The sequence below is a fragment of the Silene latifolia genome, chromosome 3, assembly GCF_048544455.1.
Source record: "Silene latifolia isolate original U9 population chromosome 3, ASM4854445v1, whole genome shotgun sequence".
In the NCBI taxonomy this organism is placed as follows: domain Eukaryota; kingdom Viridiplantae; phylum Streptophyta; class Magnoliopsida; order Caryophyllales; family Caryophyllaceae; genus Silene; species Silene latifolia.
This window is the reverse complement of record NC_133528.1, coordinates 148,067,992-148,083,676: the sequence shown is the minus strand read 5'-3', so window position 1 is coordinate 148,083,676 and position 15,685 is coordinate 148,067,992. Positions and strand designations below refer to the sequence as shown.

General features: G+C 48.5%; 1 protein-coding gene across 1 annotated transcript; it reads right to left on the bottom strand.

Moving 5' to 3' along the window:
• Window positions 1-2,127: 2,127 nt before the first annotated feature.
• Window positions 2,128-3,817, bottom strand: LOC141648379 (cysteine protease XCP2-like). The gene is made up of 4 exons (XM_074456986.1): window positions 3,308-3,817; window positions 2,999-3,231; window positions 2,640-2,777; window positions 2,128-2,537 (listed from the first exon to the last, which is right to left on the bottom strand). The coding sequence occupies exons 1-4, from the start codon at window positions 3,753-3,755 to the stop codon at window positions 2,322-2,324; spliced, it is 1,035 nt and encodes a 344-aa protein (XP_074313087.1). The 5' UTR covers window positions 3,756-3,817; the 3' UTR covers window positions 2,128-2,321.
• Between the last annotated feature and the right edge of the window lie 11,868 nt (window positions 3,818-15,685).

Sequence of the window (15,685 nt, the reverse complement as noted above, 5' to 3'; positions counted from 1 at the left end):
ACGCAAGCCAAACCCAAAATATGCCAAGCTAGCACTTAAACCCTCCCTAACCACCGCTCTTCCCAACACCGTCAAACAAGCACTCGTTCTCCCTCATTGGCGACAAGCCATGCAAGACGAGTATGATGCTTTAAGTCGAAACAATACATGGACCTTAGTCCCAAAATCGACTGCTCAAAACATTGTCGGTTGCAAATGGGTATTTAGAAACAAATACAATCCTGATGGAACCCTTAAGCAACATAAGGCACGCCTCGTTGCTAAAGGCTTCCACCAAAGACCCGGTATTGACTACACGGAAACCTTTAGTCCCGTAATCAAACCAACCACAGTTCGTCTTATATTGTCACTTGCCGTAGCCAAAAACTGGTCACTACGACAACTCGATATTAACAATGCATTTCTACAAGGATCTCTTACGGATAACGTTTTCATGAGTCAACCACCTGGGTTTGTCAACCAAACCCATCCGGAATTTGTATGCAAATTAAATAAAGCAATCTACGGACTAAAACAAGCCCCTCGAGCTTGGTACACCGAACTAAAAACCTACCTTACCACTGTCGGTTTTCATCAATCCATTTCTGACCCATCACTATTTATTTTACAAACATCTACACAAGTCATTTATATGCTCATTTATGTCGATGACATTATAATTACAGGACCTAACTCATCGCACCTACAAACCTTTATCAACAAACTCGCTACACGATTCTCCTTAAAAGACCTTGGACCCTTATCTTACTTCCTAGGCATCGAAGTCACTCCGAATGCACTAGGAATTCACCTAAGTCAATCAAAATATATTCAAGACCTTCTTACAACATATAAAATGGCAGATGCTAAACCAAATACAACGCCCATGGCTACATCACCACCTCTCATCCGAGAAGACCAAAACCCCATTCACGACCAGACCAACTATCGCGCCATCGTCGGGAGTCTTCAATATTTATCTCTCACACGGCCCGACATTGCCTTCTCTGTCAACCGCCTAGCCCAATTCCTTCATCATCCCACCACGAGCCATTGGATGGCCCTCAAACGCCTTCTTCGTTACCTTCAAGGGACCCCACACCATGGTATCCAACTACACAAAGACACACCCCTATGTCTTCATGCCTACTGTGATGCCGACTTTGGCGGTGACAAAGACAATTACCTCTCGACGACGGGATACATTGCCTATCTTGGGCGCAACCCCATTACCTGGTCCTCCAAGAAACAAAAGGGCATTGCTCTCTCTACAACTGAAGCCGAGTTTCGCGCCATTGCTTCGGTCACAACGGAAACATTATGGCTTCGCAATCTTCTCTCTGAGCTCAAAATACAAATTACCAAGCCTCCCGCTATATTCTGTGACAACATTTCTGCAACACTCTACGCAAAGAACCCAGTCTTCCACTCACGAATGAAGCACATGGCTATATCGTTCCACTACGTCAAGCAACAACTACAACAAGGCCAAGTACGTATCTCTCACATTGCAAGCAAGGATCAACTAGCGGACATCCTTACAAAGCCTTTACACAAGCAGCAGTTTCATGAACTCCGCGACAAGCTTGGTCTCATCACCAGATCGTCCAACTTGAGGGGGCGTATTAACAATATTACAGCTACTACCATTCCCATATCTTCCACAAAATAATATCTACACAAGACAATCAATCAAGCATCAATCAAGCTGTCATATATTTGTAAAATTAGCAATTACATATTGTATACTATAATTAAGATGATTACCCTAGGCTCCTTCCCTTATTTAAAATGTATAGCTCACTATATATATGTACATTCACCTCAACAGTATATACAACTTTCATTCATCTAAAACCTACTGTCTTATAGCGAGCGCCTTTTTGACATGAGGCGCCCTGTTTTTTATATCAAATTTCTAATTTCTAAATAAAATTTTTGCAACAATAGCCTTTTTAGGAAAAGAAACGGTGAGCCTTGTCTAAAAGATATGGAAAGTGCGTACTAGTTAGCCTTGTTAGGTGAGCCGTGTCTAAAAGGCGCGCCTAAAATGGACCGAGGCGTTTTGGCTAGTGCCTCATCCCAGGCGTGCTTTTTTAAACTAAGCTTACGGATACCATTTGGAACGCGTCCAAGAAAAGAAAAACATTTAACAGAAAAAACTCTTTTTCGTAATTTTGATGGAAATGTTTACAGAGCTTTCTCTTACATTTTTCACTGTGAAGCTACAATGGATAAACTTTTGGACAAAGCGGTCTTTATTGTCGATGTTTGATGACTGCAATGGTAAAACAAAGTAAAAAAAAAAACATCTGTTTAACAGTAAATCTATGACATCAAGTTCATTTCTTCTTAAGAGGAAAAGAAGCCATCTTGTAGATGCCACACATCCCTTCGGGACGGCCATTGTTTCTTTTCATCCTTATGTATCCCTGCTCTCCCCATTTTGCCCCCCATGAATTCCTCACAATGATGTAGTCTGATCCCTTTGTCGACCCGTATCCTACAGCTGCAACTCCATGGTCTAGGGTTGTTCCACAATGCCCATCAAAAACTCCCTGCAATAACACAATGTCACTGTACTGTTAGTATCTAGAAATCTTTTTTTGACTAAAATTGTCGACAGTCGAGACAGTCTCTCTTTTTATGTGAAAGATTACCCCACTGTAGAACTGAAAATCTCTTCCGGAAGCCTCGATTGCAACACTAATTGGCTGGTGAGCTAGTGCCTTCAGTAAGCTTCGTTCATCGTTCTCTGGGACATCTTGGTGTCCACTTATGGTAACAACTTCTATGTCCTACAAAAGTACATAATTATCAGTTAATCTTCGATATTTAATTGGTTTCGCTTCTTCAATGGTCATCTAGGAACAACCTCTTTGTGTTGTTAACATAAGGGTAAGGCTGCAGACATCTGACCTCCTTACCACGCCAGTTGTGGGGCCCTTACATATAATGGAACGCGGTGTGCCATGATAATTTGAGTTCAGGAATTTTATTGACTGAAAAAGATTCTTACTTTTTTGGCTTCGCAACGTCCTTCCTCCATGAGATAAGGGTAGTCCTCTTCTTTGTGAAGTCCATTATTAGCAACAATGAATTCGAATGCATTGTCCATAAGACCTCCACTGCAGCCATTGTTACTGATATCACAGTCTACCAACTCTTGCTCTGAGAGCGATGTCAGGTTTCCTGTAACAATCTGGTTTATTCCCTCGACTGCAGCCACAGTCGAAAATGCCCAACAGCTTCCTGTAATAACATCATTAATTACGAGACTGTCTCATATAATTTTTGTTGTCGAAAAAAATGAAAATTTCTGACTTACCACATTGGCCTTGATTTTTAACAGGCGCAACAGCGCCTTTCTTCCTCCAATCAACAGACTTTGGAATGCTAGCAACATCTCTGTAGACAAAATCTTCCGATAATTCCCTCCTTGTTTCTGCAACCTTCAATCCCAAATACTTATTCTTAAACTCGACATGGGTTAAATCCGCAAACTCATTTAATCCAAGCCAATAGTTACTAATCTCTTTGTTCCTTTGATCAATATGCTTCAAATTATCGATAAATACTTCAAACTTGAGTAACCTCTCTTCAAGGCTATTATACCTTCTTTCATGTTTCGACATCCATGAGTTAAACAAGTCATGGAGTCGTTCCTCCGAGCCTAAGTCATCCGGGGAGTACCCGATGATTGAAAAGTCATGACCCGCGACTTGATATACTACTAGAAGTATACTCAAGATGTACATGGAATGAACCATTGTCATTTTATTGTATGTGTTTGGTAATGTGAAGAGTTGTGTTTTTGATTGATATTAAGGAGATGTAAGAAGGGTATGTATTTATATGGTATGGTATGAGACTTTGAGTTGGGTTGCTTTGAAGTAAAGTGAGATTAAGATATTTGATGAACAAATCTTTAAGGGTGGATGTTTTCTGTTAATCTTAAGTTCAAAGTTTGTTCATTGTTGTTGGAAGGTATATCGTTAACAAGGTTTTTTTTTAATGAGGTGTGTAATGATTCTACTTCTAATTTTAGTTTGTCTAACTAAATATTACTCCCTCCGTCTCACTCATTAATTAATTGATTTCAGCATAAAGACTTATTGATTGATACACTTGTAAATGGAAAATGATAACTATTGACAGGGATAGAGGAAGTATATTGTTAGAAATTAAGCTTTATAGTTTAGCATCAAATTTATGAAATTTCTTTCATTTAAATCAAAGGATATAAAAATTATGAAAAGAACTAATAATTCTGAAGCCAAAAAGTGTCATGCACTTAAATAATGCTTCCCGAAATTTTTGATCTATTCTAGTGTTGTACCCTATAAAAAGCGTCATGAGCATCAATTATAAATTGTAATCCTCGGGTTGGACTATTGTAAACCATTTTCAATACACGATCACAATGAGTTGAAATTAAGAATCACTTATTTATAGAGACCTTAAGATTACTTTTATACCTCGGGAATCCTGGTCTTTTCAACCTATCATTATCTCGATCCAGAATGAATTTATTACCACCTATATGTCAAATATGGCTTTACACAAGATTTTATTAATGGACGTTTGATCATCGTTGGCACGACAACGAATCTGCATCATAATAATGCTCTTTAACAATTCTCAACGTATTCAGACACACGCTCTAAAAACATCTAAAAAGTGCATTACTTCATATGCATCCATCAAAGACCCCATAATGTTAAAATCAGCATTTAAAACGCTAAATAACTACTACTTTTGTGTCATATGACTATATGAATGACCGTTTCATAAGTAATCTACATATCCACCCGTTATACCCTTTTCATGAGAACGTGAAAATGTAACTTTGCACGGTATATCATGTCGTGGTTGAGTTATCCTATGTCAAGACCCAATTAGATCTCGGGATACCCTAAATTAGTTAGTGTTCCGGGTGTAATTCCAGAGCAGTTATTTGTCACCACCCGTGCTTGTAGAATGACGTCCTTAGTTGAATCCTCCTTGCGGTCTCCTGAAACGATGAACAAACTGAGGGCTCGGCTTTGGGCCGAGCGAACTCACTCCGACGCTCAAGTCAGTAACTTAGAGAGGTAAGTTGTTGTTACTTAGCAAAGTGCGTATTGTAGAGAGATAAGGAAGATATTACCAGATGAATAGTGATTCTTAGGTTAAATTGTGGATCTTTTACTCAATGAGAGTTGAGGAGTATTTATAGGCTTTCACCTTTTGTCACGTAGTGGCCAAGTGGCTAGCAGGTGGAAAGACTGATCTACCCCTCGGCCGAGGGACCTATGGCAGGCCGGCGGGCCCTGTTGACTCACCGCCGAGGGGTCTTGGATATGCCTCGGCTTCTTCTACCTCGGCGTGGCTCTGCTTAGGCCGTACCATATCCCCCCTCCACATGGTTGTGCAATGGACATCTGATGTGGAAAAGGCAATGACGCTGGCTGAGACCAGGGTTGAGAGTGCCGGTTGTTTCTGATTGCCCCCTGGCCGGTGCTTTCTGGCTTGGTTGATCATGTGGCCGGCGGAGAGACGGATACTTAGGAATTTGTTGAGGAAGATGAACAGGCAGAGAGATATGAAGGGGCGTGTTGAAGACGCTTGGTCACTGTTGCATTGATTGACATTCAACTGTTGCAACGATTGACATTCCGTGGTTGCATGTCCGACACGTGTCTGTTTGCTGATTGGCTGACGTTTCATGGGCTGTGCCCTGATTGGTCCCTCTTCATGGGCTTTCCTCTATAAATAGGGTACTTAGTCCCTGAAATTGGCCACCAATTTCATTTTCTCAAAAATTTTCTTCTTTCTAGCCCTTGTGACGAAACCTCTTTCTAGCTTTCAGAATCATTACTCCGGCGTGGCAGTTTTCTTCAAGGTAAACAATTAAATTCTCTCTTTAACTCGTAAGTTTTGTTGTAACATGTCTTCTGCTGGTTCTGGACCTAGTAAGCCTGCGCCGGGGGGTTCCCCGTCGCGTCTTGACGTGGAGGAGATACTAAACGCCATCCCGATAAGGTTTGGGGGCCCTAGGTCTCCGTCTCCTGAAGTCGATCCAAAAGCTCCGGAGGGTGGGGAGGATGATGATGTTGATGATGGCTGTGAGGAAGGGATTCCTTCCGGTGAGAGAGGCCGCATATCCTGGACCACGGCGAGGCGTGCGCGATCGGTCTGACCGTGCTGGACCAATAAATTCGCCGATTGTTCGGTGGAACTCTATTCGAGGGTCATTTCTACTTCGGTGATGGGTACAAAATTGTTATCCCCAGGAAGGGTCAGGGCGGTCTGTTGCCCTCCTCCGGGGCATATCGGCGTATATATCGGGCATCCGGAGTATGGCCTCCGGTTTCCTTTGAATAAATACGTCGCGGCCATCGTCAAAGCTATGAACGTTGCGTGGCTCACCGCATCCGTTGGCTGTTAGGACGATAGTTGGCTTCGTGTGGCTCTGTCTTTTCAAGGGGGAGGTACCTACAGTTAATTTATTCCGCCGGCTTCATCATCTTCGGGCATCGACCCCCGGTAAGGTGGGGTGGTACAGCGTGCAGATGGAGTCGGGCGTCCTCTCCGTTGATAAGCTTTCTTCTTGCAAGGACTGGAAGGGGCGGTGGGTGTATGTCAAAGTGCCGGATGACTATCCGTTGCCCCGGTCCTTCCAGCACCAAGTCACCTTACGGTGCGAGTAGTAAAAGGGAGCGTGAAAAATGAGTCTCCCGAGTAAGCACAAGATGGATGCCAGCGGGGTTGCTCTTAGTCTTTGACGAGGAGCGGCGTCTGTTGTTTGATGCTTTGAGAAGGGATGGGTGCCCCGACTCAGATTATTCTTCAGGATGAGCTGCTTTGCCGCGTCGGCCTCATACCGGCCCTCAACCAGGGTGAGTAGGGTCGGTGTGAGGCCCATCTTTGCCTATTACGCTCCTTTTTTTTAGAGCTTTGTTTTACTTCTTTTATGTAACTCTTGTCGGTTTCTTGCTTGACCGGTTCGGCCAGGATCTGTCTGAGGAGACCTTGAAGAGGTTGGGGCTTGATAAGGACGGGAACGTCGTTGAGCAAAGACACCTTCAGTCGACACGCGTGATCGTAGATTGGCTCCCAACGAACTTATGGACAAGCGGTGAAGGCGCTGGATCGAGCGGCTCAAGCACGGGTTCTCGGGGGTGTGCCGAAGAGAACATCAAAGGCAAGGTCCAGTGCGCGACGTTGTCGATCCCAGCTCCCTCTTCAACCCCAACGGTCCATAAGGAGCATGTGGAGGTCATCGATGTCTCCGAGGAGATGGTGACCGTTGCGAAGGGCCCTCCTTCTCCCAAGAAGAGAAAAGAGCCATTGCTTCCTGCATTTCGCTTTGAAAAGACCGATTCACCCGGTCCTCCAACTAAGAGGGTCCAGACTGGTACGGACCTAACTCGTGGTTCGACTTAGCTGGTTCATTATGCATTCCCGATGACGACTCTCGATGTGTCGATGAATGTTGACATGGATGCGCTGTGTAAATTTTTTGTAGATCCGCCGTCGGCGGCCGCCGTTCTTCGATCGGCAATTAGAGAAGCGACTGAGAAGGCGGGTGATAGGAATGTCACCGTTGACTCCGCACTCCCGAAGGTTCCCCCGCCGAGCTTGTGGCGGAGGGTACAAAAATATCCAAGAGGTCGAAGTGGACTCAACTGGCCGACTCCTACATTATGGAGCAAGAACAGGCCATGGCCCGTGTGGGCCACGATCCAACGGCTCAAGCTTGATCTCTCCGCTGCAAAGGGAGAAGCCGGAAGGCTAAGCTTGACCTCCCGGCTGCTCGGAAGCGTGCGAGAGGAAGTTGAGAAGCGACTCATCGGCCGAGAAGGCCAAAGTTGAGGCTGCTGATGCCACCTCTGCTCGGTTGCTGGAGGAGCGGGACAGGTATAAGGGTGGCTATGACGCCGTTGTTGCCAAAAGGGAAGAATGGAGGGGGATGTATGAGGCTCAGTCGGAGGCTCTCGCGGACACTAGGGCTGTTCTTGCCCAAAGGGAGAAGGACATTGAGGTGCTTCAATATAAGATCTTCCCTGACCTGTGCGCTCAATTCCGGGATCAAGCCGAGGAAGCGACCAGGGAGGCAATCAAGAGGCTCATTCCTGAAGACTCCTTTCCGTGGGAGAAATTTGAACAGCTTCTGGACGAGATGGCAGATGCCGCGGAAAAGGCGGTTGCGGAAAAAGAGGAGGCGGCGAAGGCGGCTCAGATAGCCGAGGCCAAGGCGGCCTATGATGCAAAGGTGAAGGAGGCCGAGGAGGAGGTCGAAAGGTCAAGGCATGTGGAGATGGCAAGCTTTCCTGGGGCGGGCCACGAAGTTGACGCTGCTGCTGCTTGCCGATGGTAGGCGGATCAGCGTAGGGAGACGGGCGGTCGTCACCAGACTCACCCGGCATCTCGGATAGCTTTAGCTGTTCGGGGGCCAACTACTGAGCCTTTCCTCCCTGCCACCTTTTGGCGTTTCAAATATCATGTCTGTAATCTTTTGCTTTTCTTTTCCTTGTTTATGTAAGACTTTGGTAGGTTGCGTTTTGGCTTATCCCTATGGGGACGGTCGTCGTCTGCATTCTTCTCGTTTGTAACCTGTTGTCATTAATGAAAGTTTGCTTGTTTTGCCTCTGGCTTGGCCGAGGTCTTTTCTTGTCTTCTTGTGTTATTAATTGAGCGCTTTTTCATTTTTACCTTCAGCCTAGCCGAGGCAGCTAGAATGCGTATCTCAACTGCGTTTAACGTCTTTTTCTTTGAACATGTTAGCGCGTTGGCCGCTTCCTCTTTCACTCTCGGTCTGACCGAGGTGTCGGATTTGTGCTTCCCAACCGCCGTTGTGAACATGTTAGCGTATCGATCGTTGTGTCCCCTGCCAGGCCTTCGGCGGACCGAGGTGACTAGGGGTTACGACGCGACAGCGTAAGTCGGCGTATCGATCGTTGTGTCCCCTACCAGGCCTTCGGCGGACCGAGGCGACTAGGGGTTACGACGCGACAGCGTAAGTTGGTGTATCGATCGTTGTGTCCCCTGCCAGGCCTTCGGCGGACCGAGGCGACTAGGGGTTACGACGCGACAGCGTAAGTTGGCGTATCGATCGTTGTGTCCCCTGCCAGGCCTTCGGTGGACCGAGGCGACTAGGGGTTACGACGCGACAGCGTAAGTTGGCGTATCGATCGTTGTGTCCCTTGCCAGGCCTTCGGCGGACCGAGGCGACTAGGGGTTACGACGCGACAGCATTCTTGGGGTGACTGCCCGGCTTGGGTCGGGGCGTCTACCTCGATATGACCGCGGGGGGGGGGGGGGGGGGTAAACACTTTGATGGAAAGATTGGGTGATTCTTCATTAGATGTAAACATGCGTTGGGGTGCCAACAATTGTTTTGGACACCTCCGCCGCTACACAAAGTATTTCCCGAGATTGTCGGTGTTCCAATGGCTCATCGAGGCATACCCTCCATGTCGGTCGGCCGGTATGTACCCAGCCTCATCTCTTCAACCACTTTGTAGGGACCCTCCCAGTTGGCCGTTAGTTTACCATGAACGTTTCCCTTGTTGGTGGCGGCCGACTTTCTTAGGACTAGATCCCCTACTTTCAAGTCCCTTTTGTGGACTCTTCGGTTGTAAGCTCTTCTCATTCGGTTTTGGTATACCGCCAAGTTGAGGCGTCTTTGTATCTCGGCTTTCTTCAACTAGGTCTAGGGAGGTTCTTAAGCCTTCCTCATTTTCAACCGGGTTAAAGGTGGTCGTTCTGAATGTCGGCACCGTTGCTTCAATTGGCAGGACTGCTTCGGACCCATAGACTAAGTGGAACGGACTGTACCCCGTTGCTTCCTTCTCCGTGGTTCGCAGGGACCATAGGACGCCGGGTAGTTCATCGGCCCATCTTCCCTTTAGATCTTCAACTGTCTTCTTCAAACCATTGAGGATTGTTTTATTGGCTGCCTCCGCCTGTCCGTTGCTCTGTGGGTGATAGACGGAGGAGTATGCAAATTTAATACCGAGTTCTTCCAGCCAGCTCATTATTGTGTCACTCCAAAACTCCCGGCCGTGGTCGAATACCATGACTTGGGGTAGCCCAAAACGAGTTATGACATTTTCCCAGATTACCTTTCTTACGGCTGCCGTCGTCTTTGCAGGTACTGCTACAGCTTCAACCCATTTGGTGAAGTAGTCAACGGCGACAATCAAGAACTTTCTTCCGTCGGATGCCGTTGGAAATGGCCCTAGCAGATCCATCCCCCACTGTGCGAAAGGAAGGGGATTAAGTACCGGTTGCAGGTCTCGGGAAGGCGCATGTATCACCGGAGCATGCATTTGACAGTTGTTGCATTTTTTGGTCTTGGCTCTGGAATCCGCAAGCATGGTGGGCCAGAAGTAGCCGGCTCGGAGAGCTTTGTGGGCTAGTGTTCTTGCCCTCATGTGATGGCCGCAGATGCCTTCGTGGATCTCTGTCAGTATTAGCTCCGCGTCGGCTGGACCGACGCATTTTAAGAGTGGCCTTGTCACGGACCTCCTGTACAATTCCCCTTCAAACACCAAGTACCTTGCTGCGATCCTCTTTATTTTCTGCGAGAGACTGCGGTTCTCCGGTAGTTCACTTGTCAATTTGTATTTCATTATCGGAGTCATCCACGTTGTCTCGGTCTCTATGTTACCCACCATGCCGACGGCCTCAGTAATGCTCTTGGCATTCCTGATGTCCACCAAAGACGGTTCGGTGACATTCTTGATGGTTGGTGGCGAGTTTTGAGAGAGCGTCGGCTCGGTTGTTCTCGGACACAGGAATGCATTGTATCTCGAAAAGATTTTAACTTTGAGGTGTCGCTTTTACCCTTTCCGGGTATCTTACCATTCCGTCGTCTCGAGTCTCGTACTCTCCTCTGATTTGATTAGCCACCAAAAGTGAATCTGTTTTCAAAATGATGTGCTCCGCCCCTGCGGCCCTAGCTAGCTCGACTCCGATTATCACCGCCTCGTATTCGGATTCGTTGTTTGAGGCCGAGAAGGTAAATTTCAAGGCGTACTCGAACTCGTCCCCGTTTGGGCTGATGATAAGTATGCCGGCTCCTGAGCTGTTCGTCGTGGAGGACCCGTCGGTGTATACCTCCCATACTCCGGGTTTTGCTCTTCTTGGTATGTGCATTCGGCCAGAAATCTGCGGTGCACTGTCCTTTTATCGAGGGCCTCGGCTTGTATTGAATGCCGAAGCCGGATAGCTCTACTGCCCATTTGATGAGCCTGCCGGATTGCTCAAATTTTTCCAATGCTTTCTCCAACGGCTGGTCGGTTAGGACCGTCACGGGATGTGCGTCGAAGTAGGGTTTCGGTTTCCTTGCAGCGGCGACGACGACAAAGAAAGGCTGCTTTTTCAATCGGCGGGTAATTTCTCTCGGCGGGCAACAATGTATGGTGACAAAGTAGATTGGGTCTTTGTTGCTTGTCCTCTTCTCTCGACGATCACGGCCTTCGACCGTGGCCGAGGTAATCTGCTATGTACTGATATAGTGTTTCCCCCATCATCGGCCGACGGGGTTGGGAGAGTCCGAAGATGAGCTTTCGGTTGTTTGAAAAGTCGCGCTCTGCTCCTCCCCCACCAAGTCTTTATTTCCCTTCAACACCTTGAAGAATGGGGTGCCCTTGTCGGCTGACCGAGAGATGAAACGGGCTAGAGCCGCCATCCTCCCGGTCAGCATCATGACCTCTTTTCGATTCCTCGGCTCCGGCAGGTCTAGGATCGCCTGGACTTTGTCTGGATTGGCGTCAATTCCCCTGGCGCTGACAAGTTGCATTTCATTGGGTTGAGCTTCATCTTGTACTTCCTTAGTGAACAAAATGTCTCGTGCAAATCGGCTAAGTGCTCGCTGTCGGACTTGCTTTCTACAATAGCATCGTCGACGTAAGCCTCAATGTTTCGCCCTTTTTGATTTTGGAACACTTTGTCCACCAGTCTTGTGTAAGTTGCACCGGCGTTCTTTAAACCAAACGGCATCATTTTGTACATGTATGTGCCGTTAGCGTGATGAATGCGCATTTGGGCATGTCTTCCTCGGCCATGAACACCGATGGTACCCGAGAAGGCGTCCGGCAGGCTCGGATAGTGTAGCTGCCGTCGCGTCGATTAAACTATCTATTCGAGGCAAGGGATAGCAATCTTTGGGGCATGCTTTATTAAGATTGGTAAAATCTACGCACATCCTCCATGCCCCGATGATTTCCTCACCATTACAACATTAGCTAACCACTCGGGATAGGTACAAGGCATGATGAAACCTGCGCGCAAAGAATTTATCTATCTCGGCTTTGATGGCCTCATCCTTCTCGGTTGAGGAGTTCCTCATCCTTTGCTTGACAGGGCGAGCGGTGGGGAGTACGTTCGGCTTGTGAACAATTACCTCCCGACTCACGCCCGTCATCTCGGCCCGCCGAGTAGGCGAAGTCGTCTTTGTTCTTTCTCGGCAGATCTAGGAGTGCGGCTCAAATTTTGGCTCCAGGTTAACACCGATAGTTACGGTGCGGCCTGGGTCAATCTCTACCTCTTCGGTCTCCGCTCCTTCGACCATGCCGACGGTGGTATCCATGCGCTCGCCCCCTGTTGCAAGGACGGACTCTTCCCCTTTCGACTTCTTCGCCACTTTGAAGGATTGCATGTTGCACCCTTTGGCGGACACTTGGACATTGACCACTTCGTCCTTTTCGTTCTTTGAAACGAGCTTATGCGCTTCCCCGGTCCGAGACGTACATCAATGTCGAGCCGGATGGACATTACTGCATCGGCCTCGCTCGGGGTGACTCGGCCTATGAGAACGTTGTAGGCGGACGAGCCGTCAATGACCACGAACTCGGACATAACGTTCTTGGCCGCACTTCCCTCGCCGAACCTCGCCGCAGCACTGATTGACCCTAGGAGTACCAGTAGGCCCCGGAAAAAGTCCGTACAACGGGTTGGTGCAGGGGCTCAAGTCTTCAACCTTCAGACCGAGGTTGAGAAAGCATTCGTTGTACATAATGTTTGTGTAGGCGCCTGTGTCGACCAGGCACCTCTTCACCAGGTGGTGGGCTATGTTCAAGTGAACTACGAGTGGGTCGCTGTGAGGGGCGATGACTCCTTCGTAGTCCCTCTTCCTAATAGTTATATCGGGGATGCTGGAAGTGGGAGTCGCTGTGTTGGGCACAAAGTTGATGGCCTGATACAGCTCGTTCAGGTGTCGTTTGTGCCCATGAGCGGACCCACCGTTCTCGTTGCCCCCGATGACAACATGTATTACTCCTATCCGTTCGAAGACGGACTTCTTATCTGAACCGCCGACATCAGTCTTTTGGCCTTTGGCGACATACTTGACGAGGCTCCCCTTCCGGATCAGTTCTTCAATGGCATTTTTCAGATGTCGGCAGTTGTCCGTAAGGTGACCGGTGTGGCCGTGGTACTCACAGTACTGGCTCGTGTCACCGTCACTCCTCGGCCTGGGTGGCCTCTCCCACTTCTGACACTCGTTCTTGCTCAGGGCGAAAACCTCAGCGGCAGACACGGCCAGGGGGGTGTGATCATTGTACCGCCTTTGGCGGTTCGTTCCCGAACTCCCCCCCGCGTCCGCCGAGTTCTGCTTCCTGGTGGACCTGTCAGACCGTGACCTATTATCGTCACGGCGTCTTTCATCCGGGTTGTCCTCCCGGCGCCTTTTTCTTTCCGAGTGCTCGGCCTCGGCTGGGCCTGCCCGTGTTTTGTGGTAGTCCTCCACCTTAATGGCTTGATCGGCCATTTTCCCGGCGAGTCTAATCTCCGCCGCCGCACTTGATGAGCTCATTCTTTAGGTCTCCTCTCGGGAGGCCTTTTATCGCCGCGAAGGTCGCCCGGTTCATTGCTCACTCACGAATCTGCTGAACCTTGGCGTCGAACCTCTTCACATAACCGGAGAGATTCGCCTCCTTCCTGTCGATAGTCGGGAGGTCCGAGGTCTCCACGGCCCTCCTCTTGTTGCGGAATACCGGGCTAGGAACGTGTCCTTTAGGTCGGCGTAACGAAGATACCGACCCGTCGGGTAGCCCCTTGTACCAACTTTGTGCCATCCCGTGCAGTGTCGTTGGGAAGATTCGGCACCAAACCTCATCGGGTTGCTCCCATACTGACATGTGAGACTCGTAAGCCTCGACGTGGTCAGTTGGGTCGCCTTCTCCTTTGTATGCTATAAGTGGCAATTTCAGCTTAGTCGGCACCGGGGTATCTAGGACGTAAGGCGCTGAGGGGCTGTCTGACCACGTGTCGAATGCCACGCGGCGATCGGCTCCTCGCATCCCTAGTCCGGCTCCTCTCCCCGTGGCGGGAAGGGCTTCTTCTCCGACTCTGGTGAGTCAGGCTTCTTCTCCGACTCTGGTGAGTGGGACTTCTTTCACTCCTCTGGGAGGTGCCTCGTCGGCGCTGCGGCGACGCCATCCTCCCGCGAGTGCGGGGAGGACTAAGGTCTACCACTAGCGCTCTGGGCTCCCCCGGCGTCTTGACAGGGCCGGCTTCTTCCAGTGCTCCATTCAAGTCTCTTGGAGTCACATTTTGGGCCCTGGTCTCCTGGACGGGTTCCGCCGCTCTTGTCGGTGTGACAGTGTGAGCCGGCGTACTAGCAATTATGTCCAGGAGTAGCTTCAGCTTTGCTGCATTAACCACATGTCCCATGACGGTGACCTGGTCGGCGGGCAGCGGCGTATCTTGTTCCTTTGGCGTCCCGTTCGTCGTATCAGTGATACGGCCGGTGGGGGACTGCCCGATTTCTGAGTTGTGGAATGTGTCGTCTTGGTAGAATTTGTTTTCCACCAACACCTTCTCTGGTTGTTTCGACATCTTCTTAGCTTTTTGGGTGGGTTTTTGTTTTGTTTCTTTTTTTTTTTGTTTGGGAATGAATGTGACTAGCTTCTAGTACTCTTCCCCACAGACGACGCCAATTGTTCCGGGTGTAATTCCAGAGTAGTTATTTGTCACCACCCGTGCTTGTAGAATGACGTCCTTAGTTGAATCCTCCTTGCGGTCTCCTGAAACGATGAACAAACTGAGGGCTCGGCTTTGGGCCGAGCGAACTCACTCCGACGCTCAAGTCAGTAACTTAGAGAGGTAAGTTGTTGTTACTTAGCAAAGTGCGTATTGTAGAGAGATAAGGAAAATATTACCAGATGAATAGTGATTCTTAGGTTAAATTGTGGATCCTTTACTCAATGAGAGTTGAGGAGTATTTATAGGCTTTCACCTTTTGTCACGTAGTGGCTAAGTGGCCAAGTGGCTAGCAGGTGGAAAGACTGATCTACCCCTCGGCCGAGGGACCTATGGCAGGCCGGCGGGCTGTTGACTCACCGCCGAGGGGTCTTGGATATGAGCTCGCTGATGTGTGCCCATTTGGTTGGTTGCCCGTAGGACCCATCTGACGGGCCGACAGGCCTCGTAGGTTAGGCTGTCTAAGCCGTTGACTTGCTGTGGATATCTTTGACCTTGTTCAATATGTTGACTGGTCAGCGGGTGCAGAATATGCCCCATCAGTTAGATTTTGGGACATCCTAAATCTAAATTATTTATACTCCGTAGATATTACCTCATTTTGACGCGATAATCTCTAATTTTTTCAATAATAACTCAAATACTTTCCATAACATCTCGTAAACAAATTTTTCTGGATCCGCAATTGCGTACAACTCTCCAAGGCAACCCCGAGAGGCGAGAGCTGCTCACT

Bases quoted from the DNA above. Each gene is read 5' to 3' on its own strand.
- LOC141648379 (XM_074456986.1), bottom strand. From the start codon at position 3,755: ATGACAATGGTTCATTCCATGTACATCTTGAGTATACTTCTAGTAGTA. The intron at 2,778-2,998 runs GTAAGAATCTTT...GTACTTTTGTAG, and splicing joins GACGTTGCGAAGCCAAAAAA to GACATAGAAGTTGTTACCAT. The intron at 2,538-2,639 runs GTAATCTTTCAC...GTGTTATTGCAG, and splicing joins ATTTTCAGTTCTACAGTGGG to GGAGTTTTTGATGGGCATTG.